Source organism: Lepisosteus oculatus, chromosome 7 (assembly GCF_040954835.1).
Source record: "Lepisosteus oculatus isolate fLepOcu1 chromosome 7, fLepOcu1.hap2, whole genome shotgun sequence".
Classification (NCBI taxonomy): Eukaryota; Metazoa; Chordata; class Actinopteri; order Semionotiformes; family Lepisosteidae; genus Lepisosteus; species Lepisosteus oculatus.
Window position 1 is genome coordinate 55,000,448 of NC_090702.1, and position 20,390 is coordinate 55,020,837.

General features: G+C 43.3%; 1 protein-coding gene across 5 annotated transcripts in view; it reads right to left on the bottom strand.

Annotated features, from left to right (window-relative positions):
• Positions 1-20,390, bottom strand: part of LOC107077938 (uncharacterized) — a 129,580-nt gene that overhangs the window by 39,965 nt on the left and 69,225 nt on the right. For all 5 annotated transcript variants that reach the window (XM_069192815.1, XM_069192814.1, XM_069192817.1 and 2 more), the window contains 4 exons: positions 18,879-19,031; positions 12,722-12,940; positions 8,053-8,153; positions 1,218-1,335 (listed from right to left, as the gene is read on the bottom strand). In XM_069192815.1, the coding sequence (XP_069048916.1) occupies positions 1,218-1,335; positions 8,053-8,153; positions 12,722-12,940; positions 18,879-19,031 (591 nt within the window). The remainder of the gene's footprint in view (positions 1-1,217; positions 1,336-8,052; positions 8,154-12,721; positions 12,941-18,878; positions 19,032-20,390) is intronic.

Consider the following 20,390-nt stretch of genomic DNA (forward strand, 5'->3'; position numbering starts at 1 on the left):
ACCTCGCAGCCTGATTGAGTCAGATTTTAAAAGCTCAGCAAGGATGGACCTGGTCAGTCCTGGGGTGGGAAAACCAGGCTGCTGCCGTTAGTGGTGCTCTTCCTTCGGGACCAGAATTTTCCGATCAAGGCCCTATGCGAGATGTCATCCTTTACGCCAGACATTAAACCAAGGTCTTGACTCTTCGGTCAATATAGTTCCCGTGATACTTTTTGGGGCTTAACTAATTCCAGTGTCCAGAATGAATACCATATTGGCTAGTACAATCTGGCATCCTTGAAGGGGAGCTGCAGTCCCAATTGCTCACACCGGCTATTAAATGTAAAAAATACTTGACGTTGTAGAGAAAAAAAAATAAATAATTTCAAATGGAGCACAAAATCATGATCTTTGTGAAAGTATTGTAAGTTGCCATGTTGTCGCAAACTCACACTTGAGTTCCCACGAATGGCAGCAGGCCCTTTCTGCTCACTAGTCTCTGTGATGACTAATGCAATGCCCCGTACACGAAAATAAGAACAGTTTGTACAGCTGACATTTCACCACAGAAATGTTCCAACGTGAGCCGAATGCATACTGTAGTTAACAAGTAAGTCTGCAAAACTGTCTCGAAATTGAGAGCGATATTTCTATTGGATTCAAAGAAATTCAAAAGCCTGTTTGTTTAAAGTGTCATAGATGGTAGATTGTAGATGATATAATGTGCACAGTGTGTAGTAAATAGTATTGTGTATAGTATATAAAATACAGTATAGAATATAATCTATCCATTTTCTAACCACATTTTCCAGTTTGGGGTTGCAGGGAAGCCAGAGTCTATTTTGGCGAACAACAGGCACAAAGCAGGGTACAGTCTGGAAGGGACGCCAGTCCATCACAGGGCAGACAAGACACGCGCGCATTCAGATCTAGGGACAATTTTCCCAGAAGCCAATTAACCTACTAGGATGTTTTCGGACCGTAGGTGGAAAGCTGAGCACCCAGAGGAAAACCCACACAAGCGCAGGGTGGCAACATGGTGGACCCCAGCCATGTGAGGCAGCAGTGATCACCACTGAGCCACCATGCCACCCACAGTATATAATATACTGTACTGTCAAATTGTGTATTGCATATTGTGTTGAGTACAGTGTCTGGTATATAGTCTATGACATTCTATAATCCGCACAGGAGGGGACATAAGTATCGAAGCTGTTATGATAGACGGTGCAGGTTACCTCTGCTTGCAGAATCACGGCCCCCGTCTTCCTCGGACACCCAGGGAGAACAGGGGGGGCTGGACACAGTGGAGCTCCAAGGAGAGGAAAAAGGCTGACTGCCTGCCTCTGAACAGACCTGAACAGGAAGAAAGTGCACAAGAAAGGAACACTGTCCTCAACACGGCACCAGGGCAGAGCTGAGAGAGCTAGCACTCATCTCACAGCTGAAGGCAAAGGCTCACAGTCCTTTCTGTGCTGGAAAGCAGAAAGAAAGTTGTTGGGCCTTCTTCAGGAGCCAGGTATTTTCCTTATTTATTTGCCTTTTCTTGGGTACTGTTTTTTATTATTTCAATAGATTTTTATTTTAACATTTGATTCCACAAAATAACACAAGCATGTCCATTTCGCAGTATACAGTAATTGACCCTGAACTTTCCACTAAGCTCACAGACACTTTCGTGCTGAATACAATTGTAGAAACTGTTGTAAAAAAGACAAAAAAAAAGTTAAAAAATATTAACAAAACACTTTGAATCTCTGTACAGAGCATTAGACTCACAGACTCTACATGCATACAGGCTGCAGCAGAACTGCGTACTCATCAGAACCACTCTTGGCGTGTGTTAAGAAAGCAAACTACAGTACATGTATTCTACATTCATCAGACAAAATGACCAAGTTCCAAAAGCAGGCAGTCCCACCTGTGAAAATGTCTTCCTTTGTTCTCTTTTAGAGCAGTGTGCCCGTGGGCAGGCTCAAGGTTCAAACCCCTAGCTGATACTGAATAGATTCATCATCGTATTTATCAGCTGTAATTAACAATTGCAGATTGAGCTCTAACAGCTATCATTTTTCAAAATGGCCATGCAATTTCATTCTGGAGGTCTCCTTTGTCCAGGTGTCAATGCAAGCTGAAAGCAGTTCTGTAATAACAAGGTTCCCACCTCATAGGCCTGCTTCACTGTCATTGTCTGGTTTCAAATGGGCAATTGATTTTGCCGCTAATAACCTTTATTGCCTTAGCTGCGCTTGGAGAGGTCAGAGGTGCTTTACGGGGTCGTTTTATTAGATCGATCCCAGGGGATGAAATCTGCTCTTCAAGAATAACTGCTCAGACATAACTGCAGAAGTCTTCAAGAATAAAACAAAAAATGTTACTGCGCAAAGGAGACAGTCCTGCTTTTTAGCATTACATTTGGTATTGTTCATTTTTTTTAAGTAAGAAGAAATGTAGAAAAACAGAAACAACTCAACCGGATACATACTTTCTTATAATTTCATATCTCATAGAATGCTAATACCATAATATTTCACAGCAACATAAAGCGGATCAAGCAGTTTTGGTACTATTTCTCACAAAGATAAGTTCTTTAGAAACATGGAAATATATTATGCATGCTTTTTTTCTGTTTTTCCTCAGGATTAACTGGCAAGATTATAGGAATAAGTACTTTCTGCATTTTGTCTTGCCTTTGTGAAATGAAACAATTCGGCATACACTTGGATGAAGTGATTAGCCTGAAAGTGTTAGCGTTGCCTATCACCGCTCGACAACTTAAAAAATGCTAAATCCTTTCTTTACCAAAGAGCTGTGCCCCTGCGTTGACTCCGCCTTTGCCCGGCTCCAGCAATGACAAATTGTTCTGGTCACTCTAGGATCTGTCCCCGGAATACAGAACAGATTAAACTGTCCATGTGCTGCTGCACCTGCGCCGTGCCGAACATCCATTATCTCCCATGATGCAGTGGCTGCTCGGTGGCAGGGTGTATTCACGCAGGGGGCACCTCATTGACCCCTGGTACCGTCTGATCTATTCAGTGGCAAAAGTCTATGAACGACAGCAGCCCAAAGAAAAAGAAGGCAACCTGATGGGAGCTCTGCAAAGCAGTCTGATCCCTCTCCTTTTAACACAAACTGCAAGCTTTTTCTCGGAACGGCCCGTGACAATTGACCACACACCTGCTGTAGCTTGTCTGGTGCTTGCTTTGTACTGATGCTAGTTTCGCACCAACGGAAACTTCATCACCCTGCAAAACAGTTTGCATGACTGCATGGTTGACTCACCTCTCGACATTGAAGATTAAGATCCTTCTGCTTCTGGGCTTTCTAAGGACTCACATTTAAATCCCAGTCTTTTGCAGTTTTAGCATCATGCCGTGCTGGGCGTTTTCATTAACTAATGGCCTGGCTGTGCCAATAGCCTATGGAAGTGATCTAGAGTTTTACGTTGTCCTTGTCCGGAAATACCCCCGTGTCTTTTGGGTTTGAATGGTCTTACACAAGATCTTTCATGATCACGTTTACTGACCCGTCAAACTATCTGAAGTTCTTTTGAAAGTTTCAGATCAGCAGATCAAGTTTAGAAATGAGCACTGTCTGTGCCGGAGCTCGGGTTTTCCTCCTTTTGTTTTTTAAAAGGGCAGTTTAACCAACAGGACCACCACAGCAAAAAAGAGAAAGTGTTGATCCCACCTGTTTCAGCCCATCATTGACTGATGGGATAACAATTGTCAACTTCGTGGAAGTTCAGACCATTCCATTTCTCACATAAAAAGATCATTTCTGAAACTCAGACATGATTCAGAAAAACAAACAATTGGTTAAATTAAGGGTTCGATCATTTTAACCAATTAAGGTCTACGAATGACAAGAGAGCTCAGGGGTCCTCTGGGGACAGAGCTGGAAAACTGTGGTCTAGAGAGACTTGAGAGAAAATGAAAGCTGCAGCATTCTTTACTACTGTTAGAACATTCCAGACTATGTGTAAAACATACATTAACCTTCTGCATATGTTATACTAAATATATACTGTATATATATTCAATTTTGGGGCTACCGCTAACCCTTTCTGCCTGTCAACATTTGCAGGCGGTGGAATTGAATATACGAGTTTTATGCCACATGTTTATGGTCCTTGCTCTCCTTCATCTCCTCCACTGCTCATTTCCAATGCTTTCCTTATTATTATTGAAGGGTTTCCTTTAGGAGATCCGCTGATCCTTTCAGAGCAGGGGCTCGTTCTTTTCAACTCGCAATGTAATGTAGACACGCACTCTTATGAAGCAGAACAGCGGCTGTGCTGTGAGAAAACGAGAGGCTAGTTTTTAAGAGCCGGCCTGAGGAGAGTAGGAAAAGGAGACACAGTAACTGCACTTTCCAACTCCTCCTTGTGTCACAGCATGAGCACACCTCCCGTTCACTACAATACGTGCTCTGGCAAAACCCCTCCTTATATGGTTAGGGAGTGATAAGAGAGAGACTTATAATAACATATTATAGATAAAATGCCTTATCTCCACTCCCGGTGAATGGCTGGCTGAGATCCTTTCAGGCCGATATGCAACTGATTTAGGGAATTGTTAGTAGCAGCCCTTTCCTGTCGACATTTAAATGGTATTGTTAGAATCGGTGTAGTGACAGATAGCTCCTCTCACTGTGTGGTTTGATTTTGACACGGTTTATATATATGTATGTATTTAAGTTTTACAATGCCCCCTGATTTGCAGTCAATGCTCTGATTGTTGAGATACACAACTAACATGCTGTCTTTCAGACTTTATTGATGGTAATCTTTGGGGCACAAATAAAATGTCCAAAGCAGTGTCCAAACTTAAACCATTTCAAAGGGTTACAAGGGGTGTCCTGGTCTAAAATGTCGACATTCCCCTGGATGGTTCTAAAAGATTTATCCAATTGCAATTCTTGAACATGGGGAGATAGCTACATTCTAAAATAAAAATAAGTCTTGACCCTTGATTTAAAATGAGTTTAGATTTAAAAGGTTATCTGGCAGATAATTCCTCCAATGCAGAGCCCAAACACAGAAAACAGCTTCTTTCCTTCTAAGACTCTCTCCCTCAAAGCAGAGGCACCCAGTCAGTTGTCTGCAAAGGGTCAGACAGACAGCCAGGCTGCAACTTAGACAAGTGATCTGGTGCCGTTTCTTTCAGTACTTTAAACACATGTAACAGGATTTCCAAATGAATTTTATATCTCCCTGGAAGCCAATGCAGAGATGCCAACACAGGAGTCATAAGTGGCCAGCATCACTCTTCACGCTGCAAGTCACAAGTGGCAGCCCACTGAAGCTCAACAGGTGTGAGCCTGGTCAGTACCTGGATGGGAGACCTCCTGGGAAAAACTAAGGTTGCTGCTGGAAGAGGTGTTAGTGGGGCCAGCAGGGGGTTCTCACCCTGTGGTCTGTGTGGGTCCTAATGCTACAGTATAGTGACGGGGACACTATACTGTAAACAGGCGATGTCCTTCAGATGAGCCGTAAAACCGAGGTCCTGACTCTCTGTGGTCATTTAAAATCCCAGAGCGTTTCTCAAAAAGAGTAGGGGTGTAACCCTGGAGTCCTGGCCAAATTTCCCCCTGGCCTTTACCAATCATGGCCTCCTAATAATCCCCCTCTATAAACTGGCTTCATCACTCTGCTCTCCTCCCCACTGAGAGCTGGTGTGCGGGGAGTGTACTGGTGCACTCTGCTCTCCTCCCCACTGAGAGCTGGTGTGTGGGGAGTGTACTGGTGCACTCTGCTCTCCTCCCCACTGAGAGCTGGTGTGTGGGGAGTGTACTGGTGCACTCTGCTCTCCTCCCCACTGAGAGCTGGTGTGTGGGGAGAGTACTGGAGCACTCTGGCTGCCTTCGCATCATCCAGGTGGGGCTGCACACTGGTGGTGGTGGAGGGGATCCCCATTACCTGTAAAGAGCTTTGAGTGGAGTGTCCAGAAAAGCGCTATATACATGTAAGCAATTATTATTATTATTATTATTATTATTATTATTATTATTATATGTGCTCTATCTTGTGCTCTAGCAAGGACCCCAGCAGCTGAATGCGGTAAGGCTGTAGCCTCATGTGTAATAAGTTCAGTGAAGAGAGCTGTATGGTAGCCCAGTCTGGACAAAATAAAAGCATGTCTTTCTCAGCATCGGATAAAAAGAAAATATCTAATTTTTGGAAATACAGTGATGTGAAAAAGAAAGTACCCTTAAGATTCTATGGTTTTACATATTAAGACATATCTGACCTTCATATTTTACAAGTAAAAGTTATGCGTGTTATTTGTCACTTGAGGTCAGCTTTATTTACTGTTAGGACATGGTGGACACTAGCTGATGGTCTGATACAGTATGTCTTAATATCAATTCCTAGTTTGTTTGGCCCTTCACCCTCCTTCACTTTCTAACTAAAGTTATAGATTAAGGGAAAAGGCTGTGATTAAGACATTATTGTTTTTCAAACTGAGCCAAACTGAGTTTCAAAAATAAAAATTATATTTTAGAATAATGCACACAATAAATACATTGATTAAAAAGAAAATGCCAGAGCAAACATTCATATGTATATACAAAGTACGTTATATAGAGGAAAGATACTGTACTGTTGTTAATGAAGAGGGGGAAGGATATTATAAACAGATTGTGCCTACTTTGCGCAAAATACATATCTTTATGAAGTGTTTATAACTAATGCAAAAATATAGTTAATACTGGAAAGCCATGATATAAGAAGGATATAAGGTTGCTTAGTACCTCACAGTTCATGAAGATATTACACAACTGGATACTGTGCCAGTATCTGGCAGACCTCAGAGACATTCTGTAAATAAAATCCAGGCTTCACACATAGAGCAAACACATATTCTTCAGTTAATTCTTATCTCAGTGAAGGATATGATTAAGAGAGAGAGAGAGAGCAACCCACTTTCTATGTTACCTTTGAGACTATATACATAATGGTTAATAATTTGAACATAGATCCCGAAAGATAAACTTTCCAGTTAAACAACACTATGTTTACCCAGTGAATCAAGTAGGCAATGTGTCAGCACAACAGTGAAAGTTCTCTCTAAGGTTTAGAGCTGTACAATTTTAATCTATTTAAAACAATGGACCTAAAATGCACCCTTGTGGAACACCACAAGGACTGATACACAAAGAAATTCAAACCCACCTGGTTTTTTAAATAGCTTTTTCAATGTTGCACATTTTACTAGTTATTACAGCCGAGGTTAAAACCATCTAGGGTGTGTTTATACATGTACAGCTTGTGTACAGTGAGGTGAGCAACGATTTTACAAAGCTACAGAGTTTAAGGATGTGATTTCTTCCTATCTCATTGTTACCTGTTGTGGTGGGGACCCTGAAAGGGTGCCCTGAATGTGAGGTGACTTGTGTTTGCTAAATGAAGCATGGTAACACTTAGTCCCGAGCTCTTTTTGATTGAGAAGACTGGGCTCTGGGCTTCTTTACAGAGTAGAATATCCACCTTTTCTCTCCTGCAGTGATGCACAGCGACCTACTCACTCGATCTCCAGATAGATTAGTGCAACTGGGCACTGAAAGTAATACTTTCCTGCCCATCTACTATTTATTCAATACCTAACATCTCCATGGAAACAATCACAATCGGGGGTGGGGGGTGGGGGGGCTCCTTATTTTCACTGAACGGGTTGAGCTACACAGCAGCTGGGTAAACAATATGGTGCATTTGTGTTTGACACCCGTGATACTGTATGTGTTCAATAAGCATTACAGATATTCATTTGTATTCTATCATCATCCAGAAACTCTTGCCTGCAATACAGGTGGACGCAATCGGGATGCAGTGCCCCACCGTTAGGCAGAACTGCTACAGTCTTCTACTGTAATCTCTCTGTTCAGGACAGGAGCAGTGAACACTGGCACTCTGGTGTGGTGTTCATCCAGTGATCTGAAGAATTAGTCATGCTGTTTTGTTGATGTTAAGGTTAACAGGAAGCTCAGAGGACTGGAGCAAAAATAAACTCTATAAAAGTCTATTATATAGCAATAAATGCAGACCGTATGAAGTGTGCTGGGGCTTACCATTGTGCAAATACTCTGCTGGTCATCTCTGCCATTACTTGCAAAAGTATTCACCAGCTTGGGCTCTCCAGGGAAGGCAGGTGTGTGGCAATTCGGGAAGCCTGCCAGAAGAGACAAGTTTGTATGAGGAGCCCAGCGAACGCAGTAGAGAGCAATCAGCATGCAGCTAAAGCATCCGACAACCCGAGCTGGGTAGAAAGGGCGGCGCTCAGGGCGAACATGCCTGGTTGTATAAGGTTACTCTACACATCTCCAGGAAGCATTAACATCAGGCGTATCGCACTCCGCCGACACATACCTCCTCGCTAGAGGGTAAGGTCTAATTACAGCTGCCTTTTGAAATTGCTGCCTGATTTTGTTAAGAATTAATGTGAGAGTGCAACCCCTCTGCATTTCACCGTGCTTGCCAATACAAATCTGCTGAAAAAAGGACAGCCTTCAGCACATGAGATGTACTCGTGTACTGTATCACTCACTCCCCGTTTTCACGGAAGTGAAGCGAATTCAAAAGACAGAACATGGCCTTGGTTGATTTTGCGTTTCACTGTTCAACTGTAGCCTGTGACATGCCAGGAGTCCAAAGGTTTATTAACCTGCCCTGGCTTCTTTCAAGTAACAATTGGATGAGATCCTTGGATCAATTAACTACTAACTACCAAACGAGCTCGGAGGACCAAATGACCTCTCGTTGGAACCTCTCTGAAGGCTACATCATTTTGTAATAATTAGCTCTTGCTGTTTTACAAGTACTGGCAAGAGATAATTACAATACACAGTCTTAAAGCCATGGTCTTGAAACACCCCATAAAGCTGGAAGGTGTGCCTTGTACAAAATACAGTATTTGTATGTCTACAATATAGAGGATTTTAACTTGCAGCCAAATGGTGTTTTTCCACAGTGAAATCCTACTGTATGTTTGTGCAGGTGAAGGAGGATTGATACACATCAGTTTTGTTTTTTGTTTGGGGCGAGACTAACACCATGGTTAGGCCCAACCTAACAACACCACAGGCTGAAGTGTGGAATAGCAGGATAGGTGCTGGCCAAGGGTTCGAATCCCAGGTGAGATTCTCCTGTTTCTCTCTTCAATGAACAATGAGGTGTCTCATGCAGACTGTTTGTCTAAATGGATAACTCTCCTGGGCATTATTGGATGACACATTTGGCATCAATATTACTAGACAAGTCAAGGTTTTGTTAAATAAAAATAATTTTAAACCCTGTATTTTTCACCCAAATGTACACTTCAAATGTATTCTTCTGAATTTGTAAAATCAGAAAGACTCCATTCTACTAAAGACACACAGGTAAGTCAATTGGCTATGGGAAAATTGGCTCTGGTCTGAGTGTGTCTGTGTGTGGCCTGCAATGGACTGGTGTCCCATCCAGGGTGTATCCTGTTTTGTGCCCGTAGCTTCCTGGGACAGACTCCAGCTCCCCCGCCACCCTGTACTTCATAAGCGGTTATTGAAAGTGATGTGACGATGATGTGATATTAGTATCAGTTATTTGGTAACTTATAATCAGGCAACAGTGTCTTGTAGTGTTTCTATCTCTAGATTGTAGCATTGTAATTGGTTTTCAGATTTCCCCTTTCCTTTAGACTACTCTCTTTCCAAAACTGGAAATCAACATGCATCCCTTTCAGTGCTTTACACCGCTAGTGGTAGGAGCAGGGTACAAGGCACTCCACAAGATGCATGCACTTCGTGCCCATCACTCCATCCCATAAAAAAAACCAACATTATAATAGATTTTATTTTAGAATATTTATGTTGAAGGTTTAGAATTTCAGCCAGGTTAGTCACCCTAGTAAAGCTCACTGTGTTGTGACTAAAACACAAAACTGCACAAATGAAATATAATGATAAATAAAGGTTTGGGGGAAAAGCATGTATCAGTCAAAAAGTCACTTTTAGCTACAAAATTACAAAATAATTATAATATTAGTATCTGTCGTATTCTATCCATACATATTCTGTGATTCAGAACAAGGCAACAAAACCTCCAGTGATACTACGCGGGCTTATTAAAAGCAGCTTTCTGAATAATCCAATAGAAATATTGCTTTTGATTTCGGACGGTTTTGCCGACAAATACGACTTACTCGTTAACTCTGCATGCAGATCACGTTGGAACTTTTCTGCTGTGAAATGTCAGCTGCACAATCTGTACTCATTTGCTCTTACATCACAGTACAGTACATTAGTCATTACAGAGACTAGTGAGCAGAAAGGGCCACATCACGTTGCAATTCATGGGAACTCGAACGTGAGTTTGCAACAGCATAGCGACTTACAGCACTTTCACAATTTCACAAAAGTTCACAATTCTGTGCTTAATTCAAAATTTGTAAAATATTTCTATAATGTCAATGAATTAATTTTGATACAAGATTTAACAACCAGTCGGACAAATTGGGACTGCAGTTCCCCTTTAATATTCCTAGTTTACAGTCTTTATTTGATTTTGCTGTTCTTTTCCTGGCAGCATGCTTACTTAGCTTTTCTTATTAATGATAAATGTACCTTGTCAGACTGGACTACTACTAAATATGAGGTCATTAAGTTTCACTTACGAGCCATAATTACGTTCAAGTTTATTGTTTTACTATTGCAGGTCTGTTCAGGACTGTCAGATTATCACATGCAGCACATTGCAAAGCCATGGGCCTCAAGGGCAGTAGATGTCAGGTTTGCGTATGCAGCAGATTACCCCGCCAAAATGTTTTGGTAATGAAAAAATTAAATCCCCATGAGACAAGCTGATTCCAGATCCCAAATAAAGAGCTTCCGGAGCGGAAGCAGGTGTACAAATACAGATGTCAAGTGTCCTGGAGAGGCGCTGTTTACACACCGCGTTTCTCACCTCTCCCACCCGCCCGTGCCTGTGACGTTACAAGCACACCCGTCATGGCTAACAGGACAGTAACCTCTAGGGGTCTGCACGAAATCTGTGTGTGCATGTCAGAAACGCACCTCGAAACTTAAGAACAATCACAAACACCAGGAGCCCATTATATTATCCTAGTGCATTTTTTTTGTTAGCTGATTAATCCAAGTTCTTGTCCAGCCAGGGCACCGGCTTCAACAGCAGTGCTGGGTAGCTTGTTCCACACCCCCACCACGCCTAACTTTCAGGTCTGTTTGAACTACAATTTATAGACACTAGAAAACCTTAGGAGGAGAAGGCCCGTGCCTTTTGGTTTGTCAACATTCTCAAGTTATGAGTTTCCAAGGCCAAAGGATGAGTATTCCTATGGCAATACTGTGTACAACAGTGATTCTCACCCTCTGTCCAGATGTGGTCCACACTGCTGGTATTGGGACAGAACACACCTGCTGCGGAGTCCGTGGACACACTGAAACCGTGCTCACTCCTAGTCTTAAGTGACTGTGTTCCTGCTTGGTTTTTCCTCTAGCTGAGTCCTTAATTACGGTAATTGATATCAGTTTTCTGCTAGAAACTCATTTTTGAATTTGCTTTTAGGTCGTATGAAATTTAATGGGATTGGTCACTGGTATCCACCCTAGACTAATTAGCGAGTTTCAGAACCGCCCCCATCCAGGTGTGTTAACTGAAATGGGACCAGCGGGACTTGGAAAAAACAAATAGAAAAATCAATCCCACTTGTGTCTGTTCATTCTAAAATGGTCCGTTAGGAGCCTGTTAGTAAGTATTAAAGGATTTAGCAAATTGAGGAAAGACCCGCAAAGAAAATTCTACATTCTAAAGTCATTGGAAATCATGTAAACAGGGAATGTTTGAAACCAAGAACTGAGTGCAGAAAAAAAGGCTTTAACAAGCAAACAGATCAGTTATAGGCACTAGTCAGAACCAACGATTAAGGGTCCAGATGGAGCACCAGCAGACATAGGGGCAACCCAGCACCGCAGTCCTACCCTCCTGAGGTACGTATCCTCAACAGCTAACTGCAAAGCCTCAGACTCGATGCACATCTGCCTTACGCACTTCCTGCAAGGTCTGCCATGTTTATTTTCTCACTACTATACTGTATATGTATTGCTCTCCGCAGTATATCTGTTGTTCTTGTCATTTATTATGTACAGTCTGCATTGTACGGTGCTGCCTGTTGTACTGTGTCGTCTGCTGTACTGTGTGTGTTTCCCGAGAGATCAGTGTGAATAAGAATTCCAATGTACATGTGGCAACAAACTCCTCCACTACTCATTGGGGTCCGATGTTTGAAAGAATGACCCTGCTCCGGGTGCTGTGTTTCTGCCCAAGAAGCATGTGCTTCATTGCTCGGCGTGCAGGTGGTTGTTTAAACAGACGGGCTTATCTTTCAGGCTTCCTAGTAAACATCCATATCGGTCTGCACGAGCAGCATGGGAGGATAAGGGAGAGTAACCCTCTCTGCTGCTTTAATGAACCTCCATCAGCACTGGCAGTGAGTTTTCAACAAATACCTGGGTATGGAAAACACAACTGCCCTTCAGCTTTCATCAGACCTGGGTTTACAGGCCATCTGACAGCAGGCGCTGCCACCTTTTATCAGCTCTGTTGACAGGACTTGCTGTCTACCAGACGTCAGCCAGCGTCATTGTGTTCTTTCATTCTCCTGTTCACACATCTGCCAGCTAACGCCCAGCTACTGCGGCTCTCCATCTTTGCTGCAGAGGAGGAAAGGACGATATTAAGAATCACCTGGAAATGTGAGGCCCTTGTGTTGTTCACGGACTCCATTTCCAAAAGCAGCATGGCACCCCGCGGGGCCTGCGAGGAGGTCTCCCCTGTGCAGTGGACTGGGGTCCAGGTGGGGCTCCTGCCAGCTCCGATGGTCCAGCAGCAGGAGGCGCACCTGAGACAGCGATTCTGCTTCGGTCCCATTGCCCAGAGTCAGGGAAGACGTCCTCTTTGACAGCTCTGAAAAGCAAATAAGCCACAGCGCATTTCTTCCGCCCAACTCCAGGACACCGCTCTGCTAAACATTTACTTTCATTGGCTAGACAGTAGTTTGTCGTGTTATTTTCCATTAATCTTCTGTTTTCCCACTTCTCAACTGCCCGTGCTTTGCTACTAATAATAACTCAATAGATTTACTGTATGTGCTACCTTGTGTCCCAACAGATCGTACAGTGTTTTATACAGTATACAGGAAAGGATCCACGGCCACCTGGGTCCTACGTAGCTGCTGTTCTGCACACGACACAGAGAAGTCAGTGATCACAAACCCAGGGGAGAATGTAGCCAAGGCTTCTGGGTGAGGTCCCCTCATCCTTTGAAAAGTGCCTTGGGGTCTTTAATGGCCAACTAGTCTGCAGTTTGGTTGAAAGTGTTTTCCAGAAGTACAAAACCTCCCACTGCACGGTGTTCCCAGTCACCATACTGGGACATTGGTTGGGGAAGTTTGGTTTAGAAGGAAGGGCGCCACCTAGTGGTCCTCTTACTTCTTCTTCTCTTGCTTCTTCCTCTTACACAGCAATCTGGATTTCCTTAAAGCCCCTCCATCCCAGTGTGGACCAGGCCCAGCCTTGCTTAGCTTCGGAGATCTGTTGCCTTAATTTAGGACACCATTGTGTTTTTTTACCGTTGTGTACTACGGTAAAGGTCAACAGGCAATGGGACTCTGTCATTATTCGTTTTGCTTGGACTGCAACAATGTCATTCCTCTGCTCACAAAATTGATATTTTGTGTAATTGATTTGGTTCATATAATGATGCCGCATTAAAAGAACAAATTTATCATTTTCGATTTGGTTGAATTCAGCAGCTAGATGAAGAAAAGAAGAAGTATATGGCTTTCACACTGTACATCCAAGAGAGAAAACAAAAAATGATTTTATGAAGGCTGGTCAAAAGAGCCTATATTCTGTCCTGTACAACACCAAATGCCAATTCCATGATTTGACAACATGAAACCACAATTTAATTAGCCTCATTGGTGAACAATTAACAAATGGAATTAGAAATTAATTACACAAACCGTTCTTCCCCAAGCACAGAAAGGCTGTGCTTGTTCCCAGTAGGTTATGATCAGAGAGAGAAGTGGCTGAGCTCTCCGCTGATGGACATGTGTAACTGACAGTGACGACAGTTACCAGTAAGTTTCTGCTCATTCGGTCACACGTTATTAAATACTCGATTTGTAACAAAGTGTTACTGGCACTTTGCCCATGCAAATGTCAGCCCATGACTGGAGAGCAGTTTTCTGAGTCCATTGATGGTTTTTTTCATCAGGGGACATTTTCATTGTGTTGCCTTAGCTATGCTACAGTGAGTTTCTCCTCTAAAAGTTCCAGGCTGTTGCAATGGAGTTTGGCACTCACTTTTATCATGAATCTCCAGTCAGATTCAGAGATTCCATTTCAGTCATTTAAAACATAGAAACCTTTTTTAAAATCCATGCTTTGAAGGAGGGGGGTATTTTCTTAAAAAAGCAGAAGTGGTAAAAAGTAAGAAACAATTCTGTTTTGGGAAATATGAATGAAAGCAATTTTTTTTGTTGTTGGTCAAAATAAACCTGAAAAAAGCAAAATAATAGTAACCATAATATTAATAATTAACCTTGAAGTGGAAAGGAAAGCAGAAAAAAACAGTATCATGTCTTTCCTTTTCTTCTGAGATCCACTATTGCAATATTTAAATGCTTATAACTTAAACTTGTTAAACCCTCGGCCTGCATCAGAAATAACTACGGGTCTTAATCTTGATGTACTGAAAAGATGTAAAAGCATCACTGCAAAACACTCCAAAACAGATTGATTTCTGAAATAAAAAATGTTTTAGAACTAGTGCACACTACTTGACTGGACATATTTAAATATTTTTAACACAGGAGTTAAAAATACTTTATACTGTAAATATGCTTTCTGCACAGGAGCCCTTTAAGATGGGAAACAAGGAGATAGACGCAGTACAGACACAGTACTGAATACTGCCAACGTTCTGCCAACCTGTAACATTGTTAAATAGTAAAGACAGGGCTCTTGCGGAGGATTCTGGGAAAGACCCAAGTTATTATTTTACATAGGAATTTATTTCTATGTTTTTAATGGTCCAGAAGAAAATCTCAGGTTTTATAAGGCACTTTGAAATGGTTTGCTCACCAAGAAAATCTGAAACGATGGATTGACTGAGAAGCATTGGAGTCGAGGCCATATTGGACAGTTAACGCAGAAGATGTGAAAAATGCTTTTCAGTGAGGCAGCAGGAGGATGAGCAACAGGATCATTCGAGGGCAGAGTAGATGAAACACCAGACCAGGGTTAAAGTCTTATCACACACATAGAGTAGGTTGCTTTACAAGTTAACAAGACAACCGCGCAAACAGAATGCACAACTTGACAGAGAATGGCACTCTGCTTCGCAGACTCAGTGACTTTAACAACTGCTTACAGTTATTTGGGTTATTTGATCTGAATTGCTTAGCACTTGTCCCATGATTGGTCAAATTCACATTGAAGAAATATTAGCCATGATGAGATTACTGAATTACCGAAATATAACCAGCACTTTCATCTTCTTAGCACTGTGGGAAAGGTACTGTATAAAAAGGGCAAAGAAATTATTAGGATATACTGTATTGGGATGTATAGTTGGAAGCATTTAGAATATTGTGCATCATTTTGCTTACCATGTTACAAAAAACATAGCTCAGAGAAAAACAAGCCAGATATGTTCAATGCCCATTCTCACCTGTTCAATCGCTCTGATTGATAAGGTGAAGCTTTAAAAAAAAACGATGAGAAAAACACAAAGCATCAATACATCTACTCTGAACGTCTTTGCTGTCAGCCTGCCGTAAGCTTGTCTCCCTAATAGCTTCAGGAACAGTATTTGTTTGCCTTTTTCAGCCCATTTGGTGAAACACCTTGCCAAGGATTAGCTGATGAAAATCTCTCCTATACCCCGAGGGAGGCTGTCAGCTTCGTTACATAACACCACACTTTCCATCTGAAAGCTAAGCCCTCCTAAGACGACAGGAACATTGTGTGTCACCGTCTACATAAACAAATCAAGGACTAAGAAAACAAGAGGACACAGCCCTGAGGCTGAGCGTCCAGCCAGTCAGGCACGGGTGCGACTCTCACAGCGCGCGCAAGCAAGCTTACCGAAGATTTGTGGGACTGCCCAGTAGAAAGATGATAAATGATACCAGTTTAAAATTAACACAGTTACACTATCATTCCATTGTGAGTAATATCTTTAAATTACAAAACTACTCAGAGCAATATCTCATAAAGCAAACCTATTTACATAAAATTATGTTTTAATCAAACTGGTCTGTTTTTATATGTATCACACCCTTGACAGGATGATATAAATATAAACTAGAAAATATGCTGGCCGTGTGATTTCCACAGCACGGGGAACTTTGAAGTATCTAAATATAACAATGATTGTACAAAACGCTTTCATTACCGGAGTGGTGTTGACTTTCAGAATGAGGTCGCCCTTCAAATCCTTCAAATGTAAAAAGGTGCTGTCCTACAGATGTTAAACAGTGGTTCTGACTCTCTGTGGTCATTAAAAATCCCAGGGGGTTCTCTAAAAACTAAATAGCCAAACTGCAGCTCCTTTGGCAAATCACCCATAATGGCTACATGGACACACAGTTTTCACTGTATTCAGCATACTGCACTACTTGGACATAATGTATTGCATAGACCCTGGACACATAGCAGCTCTTTTCATATTGAGCTCTGTCTGAGTTTATTTTATTCAATTTCTATTGCACTATTTTCTATTATTCTGTAGCTTTTATTTTGTGATTTTTATTTTTCGCAGTGAGCTCGTAGAAAACACATTTAATTGCCAGCAACTACTGGTGCACAGTGTATTGTTGTGTATTTGATAAATAATCTTTGATTGATTGATAACTTTGATTGATTGATTAAAACAGTAGGGGTGTTACACTGGCTTCCTGGCCAGATTTCTCCCTGGCCTTTACCAATCATGGCCTCCTAATAATCCCCATCTCTGAACTGGCTCCATCACTCTACTCTCTTCCCCACTGAGAGCTGGTGTGTGGGGAGTGTACTGGTGCACTCTGCTCTCTTCCCCACTGAGAGCTGGTGAGTGCTGAATGTACTGGTGTAATGTGCACAAAATTACCTTAAAGTGCCACACAGTGATCCTGCAAAAGTGTGGCAGAAGGTGTCGTGGTTAGATGAGTTCAAATTGGACCTTTCATGTCTAAAGTGACATGTTTGCTGCAGACTAAACACAGGCCATCTCCCAGTCAACACTGTCCCTGCTGTCTATGGACATGCATCTTCTCATCAGGGACTGGAGAGCTTGTTAGCAATGAAGGGAAAATTCTGGGAATTCTCTGGGAAAATACCAGAGGAAACCTTGTTTCAGTCTGCAAAAGACTTAAAACTAGGTCAATAATACACCTTCCAGAATTCCACTGAGCCAAAGCACAAGGCCGAAGCTACTGTACATGTGGGTTCCTGTATGCTGCAGCCACTGCAGAGCAAGCCGAAGCCCAAGGCTCTTCAGCTGTTCCCCGAGAGAGACGACTGGAGAGAGAGCATGTAGGCAGGGTGAAGGCCACGAGAGAGAGGAGTGAGGGGGAAGCTGGGTGAGGGCTGCGCGAGAGAGGAGTGAGGGGGAAGCTGGGTGAAGGCCGCGCGAGAGAGGAGTGAGGGGGAAGCTGGGTGAAGGCCGCGCGAGAGAGGAGTGAGGGGGAAGCTGGGTGAAGGCCGCGCGAGAGAGGAGTGAGGGGGAAGCTGGGTGAGGGCCGCGCGAGAGAGGAGTGAGGGGGAAGCTGGGTGAGGGCCGCGCGAGAGAGGAGTGAGGGGGAAGCTGGGTGAGGGCCGCGCGAGAGAGGAGTGAGGGGGAAGCTGGGTGAGGGCCGCGCGAGAGAGGAGTGAGGGGGAAGCTGGGTGAGGGCCGCGCGAGAGAGGAGTGAGGGGGAAGCTGGGTGAAGGCCGCGCGAGAGAGGAGTGAGGGGGAAGCTGGGTGAGGGCCGCGCGAGAGAGGAGTGAGGGGGAAGCTGGGTGAGGGCCGCGCGAGAGAGGAGTGAGGGGGAAGCTGGGTGAAGGCCGCGCGAGAGAGGAGTGAGGGGGAAGCTGGGTGAGGGCCGCGCGAGAGAGGAGTGAGGGGGAAGCTGGGTGAGGGCTGCGCGGAGAAACAGACAGGAAGCCCAGCGGGAGAGAGGCTGACCGGCCAGAGGACACCGGCAGTGGAGAGGCTGGAGTGGAGCCCCTCAGGGAGGCAGACAGCTGAGCCGGCTGGAGAAAAGGCAGAGACCAGCGGATAATGACTGTGGAGCGAAGGCGAACCTCCCCTGGACCGGTGCTCGAAAAACGCTAGGGAATAAAGATGTTTGAGGTGGCTAGACTGAGCAGACACTTTCACTCCACCAGCTCAATGTCAGAGCACTCATCTGGCGGAGAACGTCGCCTTAAACAGCCAGCCTAATGAGATGATCGACAGGAATATTTGCTGCCGTCCTCATAGAGACACCTCCCCATCCCATTCTCACGGGGTCAGAGGACAGCTGGCCACACATGTGAACACAAGCTTGACAAGAGCTTCTTCAGAAAAAGACAGTGAATGTCTTTGAGCGACCCAGTCAAACTCCTGACTTGAATCCTACTGGGAAGAGGAAAGACTTGAAAGCTGCCTGCCCCAGGCAACCTGAGAGAGCTCGAGTTAACAGGTATGGCAGAGAATTACCCAAGAAGAGCACTCAGGTTTTGAATTAAATATGAAATTAAAAAAAAGTGTTTGGATAATTTTCTCAAAGTGGAACTCCATAAGAAGGGTCTAAATACTTTTGCAAGGCACTGTACATTAAAATGTGCATGCTGTGCTCCTTTTTCAGTAAGTGCTACTGTATATCTCACTGTACCTGTGTCAGGTGAGCTGCGTCCCCCAGTAAAGCTATCGGAGTGGTCCAGAGACACAGTCGAACCTGTTCTTGGGACAAGGGCATCCAGTTCATTGAAAATGGCTGACTGGACATCACTGTCTGGAGAGGGGTGAGATCCCAGCTCACTGCAGTCTGGAAAGAACACCACAACAACACAGGACAAAGAGATTTTATGACCGGCAACAAGAAAAATTCACTTTATAAAGAAGCGTTGTTTGATATTTGCCTTTGTAGTTTGTTCCAATTCTCACCTCTGCTCAAAACTATTTAATTGCACCAGTTCCATTCAAAGTTCATTTGACCCTTCCCCACGGTACCAAGGAAGATATTTCTGTTCTAGTAGGTGTAAAGTTGATCTTAATGAAGTTGTTAAACAAAAGTTTGCTGCCCTGCAGCGCTGGGGCCCTGGGTTCAGTTCCCTCAGTTAGCTGTCTGCAAGGAGTTTGTATGTTTGCTCCCATGTGTTCACATGGCTTTCCTCCAGCGCTTCAGTCCAAACAAGGACACACGAAACTAAGGGGCTTCTGTAAAAAAAAACAGCCCTGGTGTGAGTTTGTGTGTCTGCGAGTCCTGCGATGGACTGGCGTCTCTCCCAGGGTGTACCCTGCCTTGTGCTCGTTGCCTGCTGGGATAGGCTCCGTCTCCCCTGCGCCCCTGAATTCGATCAGGAGGTTAGAGAATGGACAGGTGGAAGACTGGGAGGAGTTCAACTTGTTATCTTGCACTTCCGCTCTTTTATGTATAAATGTCTCACCTGTCTCCTTTAAAGGCATCTTGTTTTCTTACCCCAACCTGTCTTTACCCTTGTATCTGACTCCCTGGCTCATTCCTCACACTGACAGGAGGGTCACGTCAGCCTCCACCTTCCAGCCAGGCCTGCCGTGTCCTCAGCCATTAACACCAATCACTAAAACATTAAGTATGCCAGCCTTTTAAATTTAGCCATTCTGTGAATCCAAATTTGACTGAACCACCAAAAAATGGAATGATTCTCCTGGATATCTACTGAATTCTCAATGAAAGGCACTTAGAATTACAAAGAAGACTTTAATAGAAGCGGCAACTGGAAACGTAAAGAGTCTCTTATGGTTTTCTTTAGAAATGTGAAGGTGAGGAATGTTTAATTTTCTGGAATGAGTGGAAAATCAAAAACAATTAGTTTCTCCTTAGTTAACAAAATGCACAGCGCATGCAGGCAGTGTAAAGCGACTGGACAGTTCAACTGTTTCAAGCACTGTTTCAAAAAGGAGTAAAATGGGTGTTCTTCTCAATATTGGAGACAACAACATGTTGATGAAAAATATATGTTTGCATAGAGCATATATCAAACGTTTGCATAGAGCATATATCAAACTGTACGTTTGAAAAACTGTTTTGTTTTTCAAACGTACAGTTAAATGCTGAGCTTTTTCAGACTAATTAAAGGGACTGTCTAGCCTTTCATACTAGAATGCACAGGGAAAAACCCACAGTCCTTCAGATAAAGGTGAC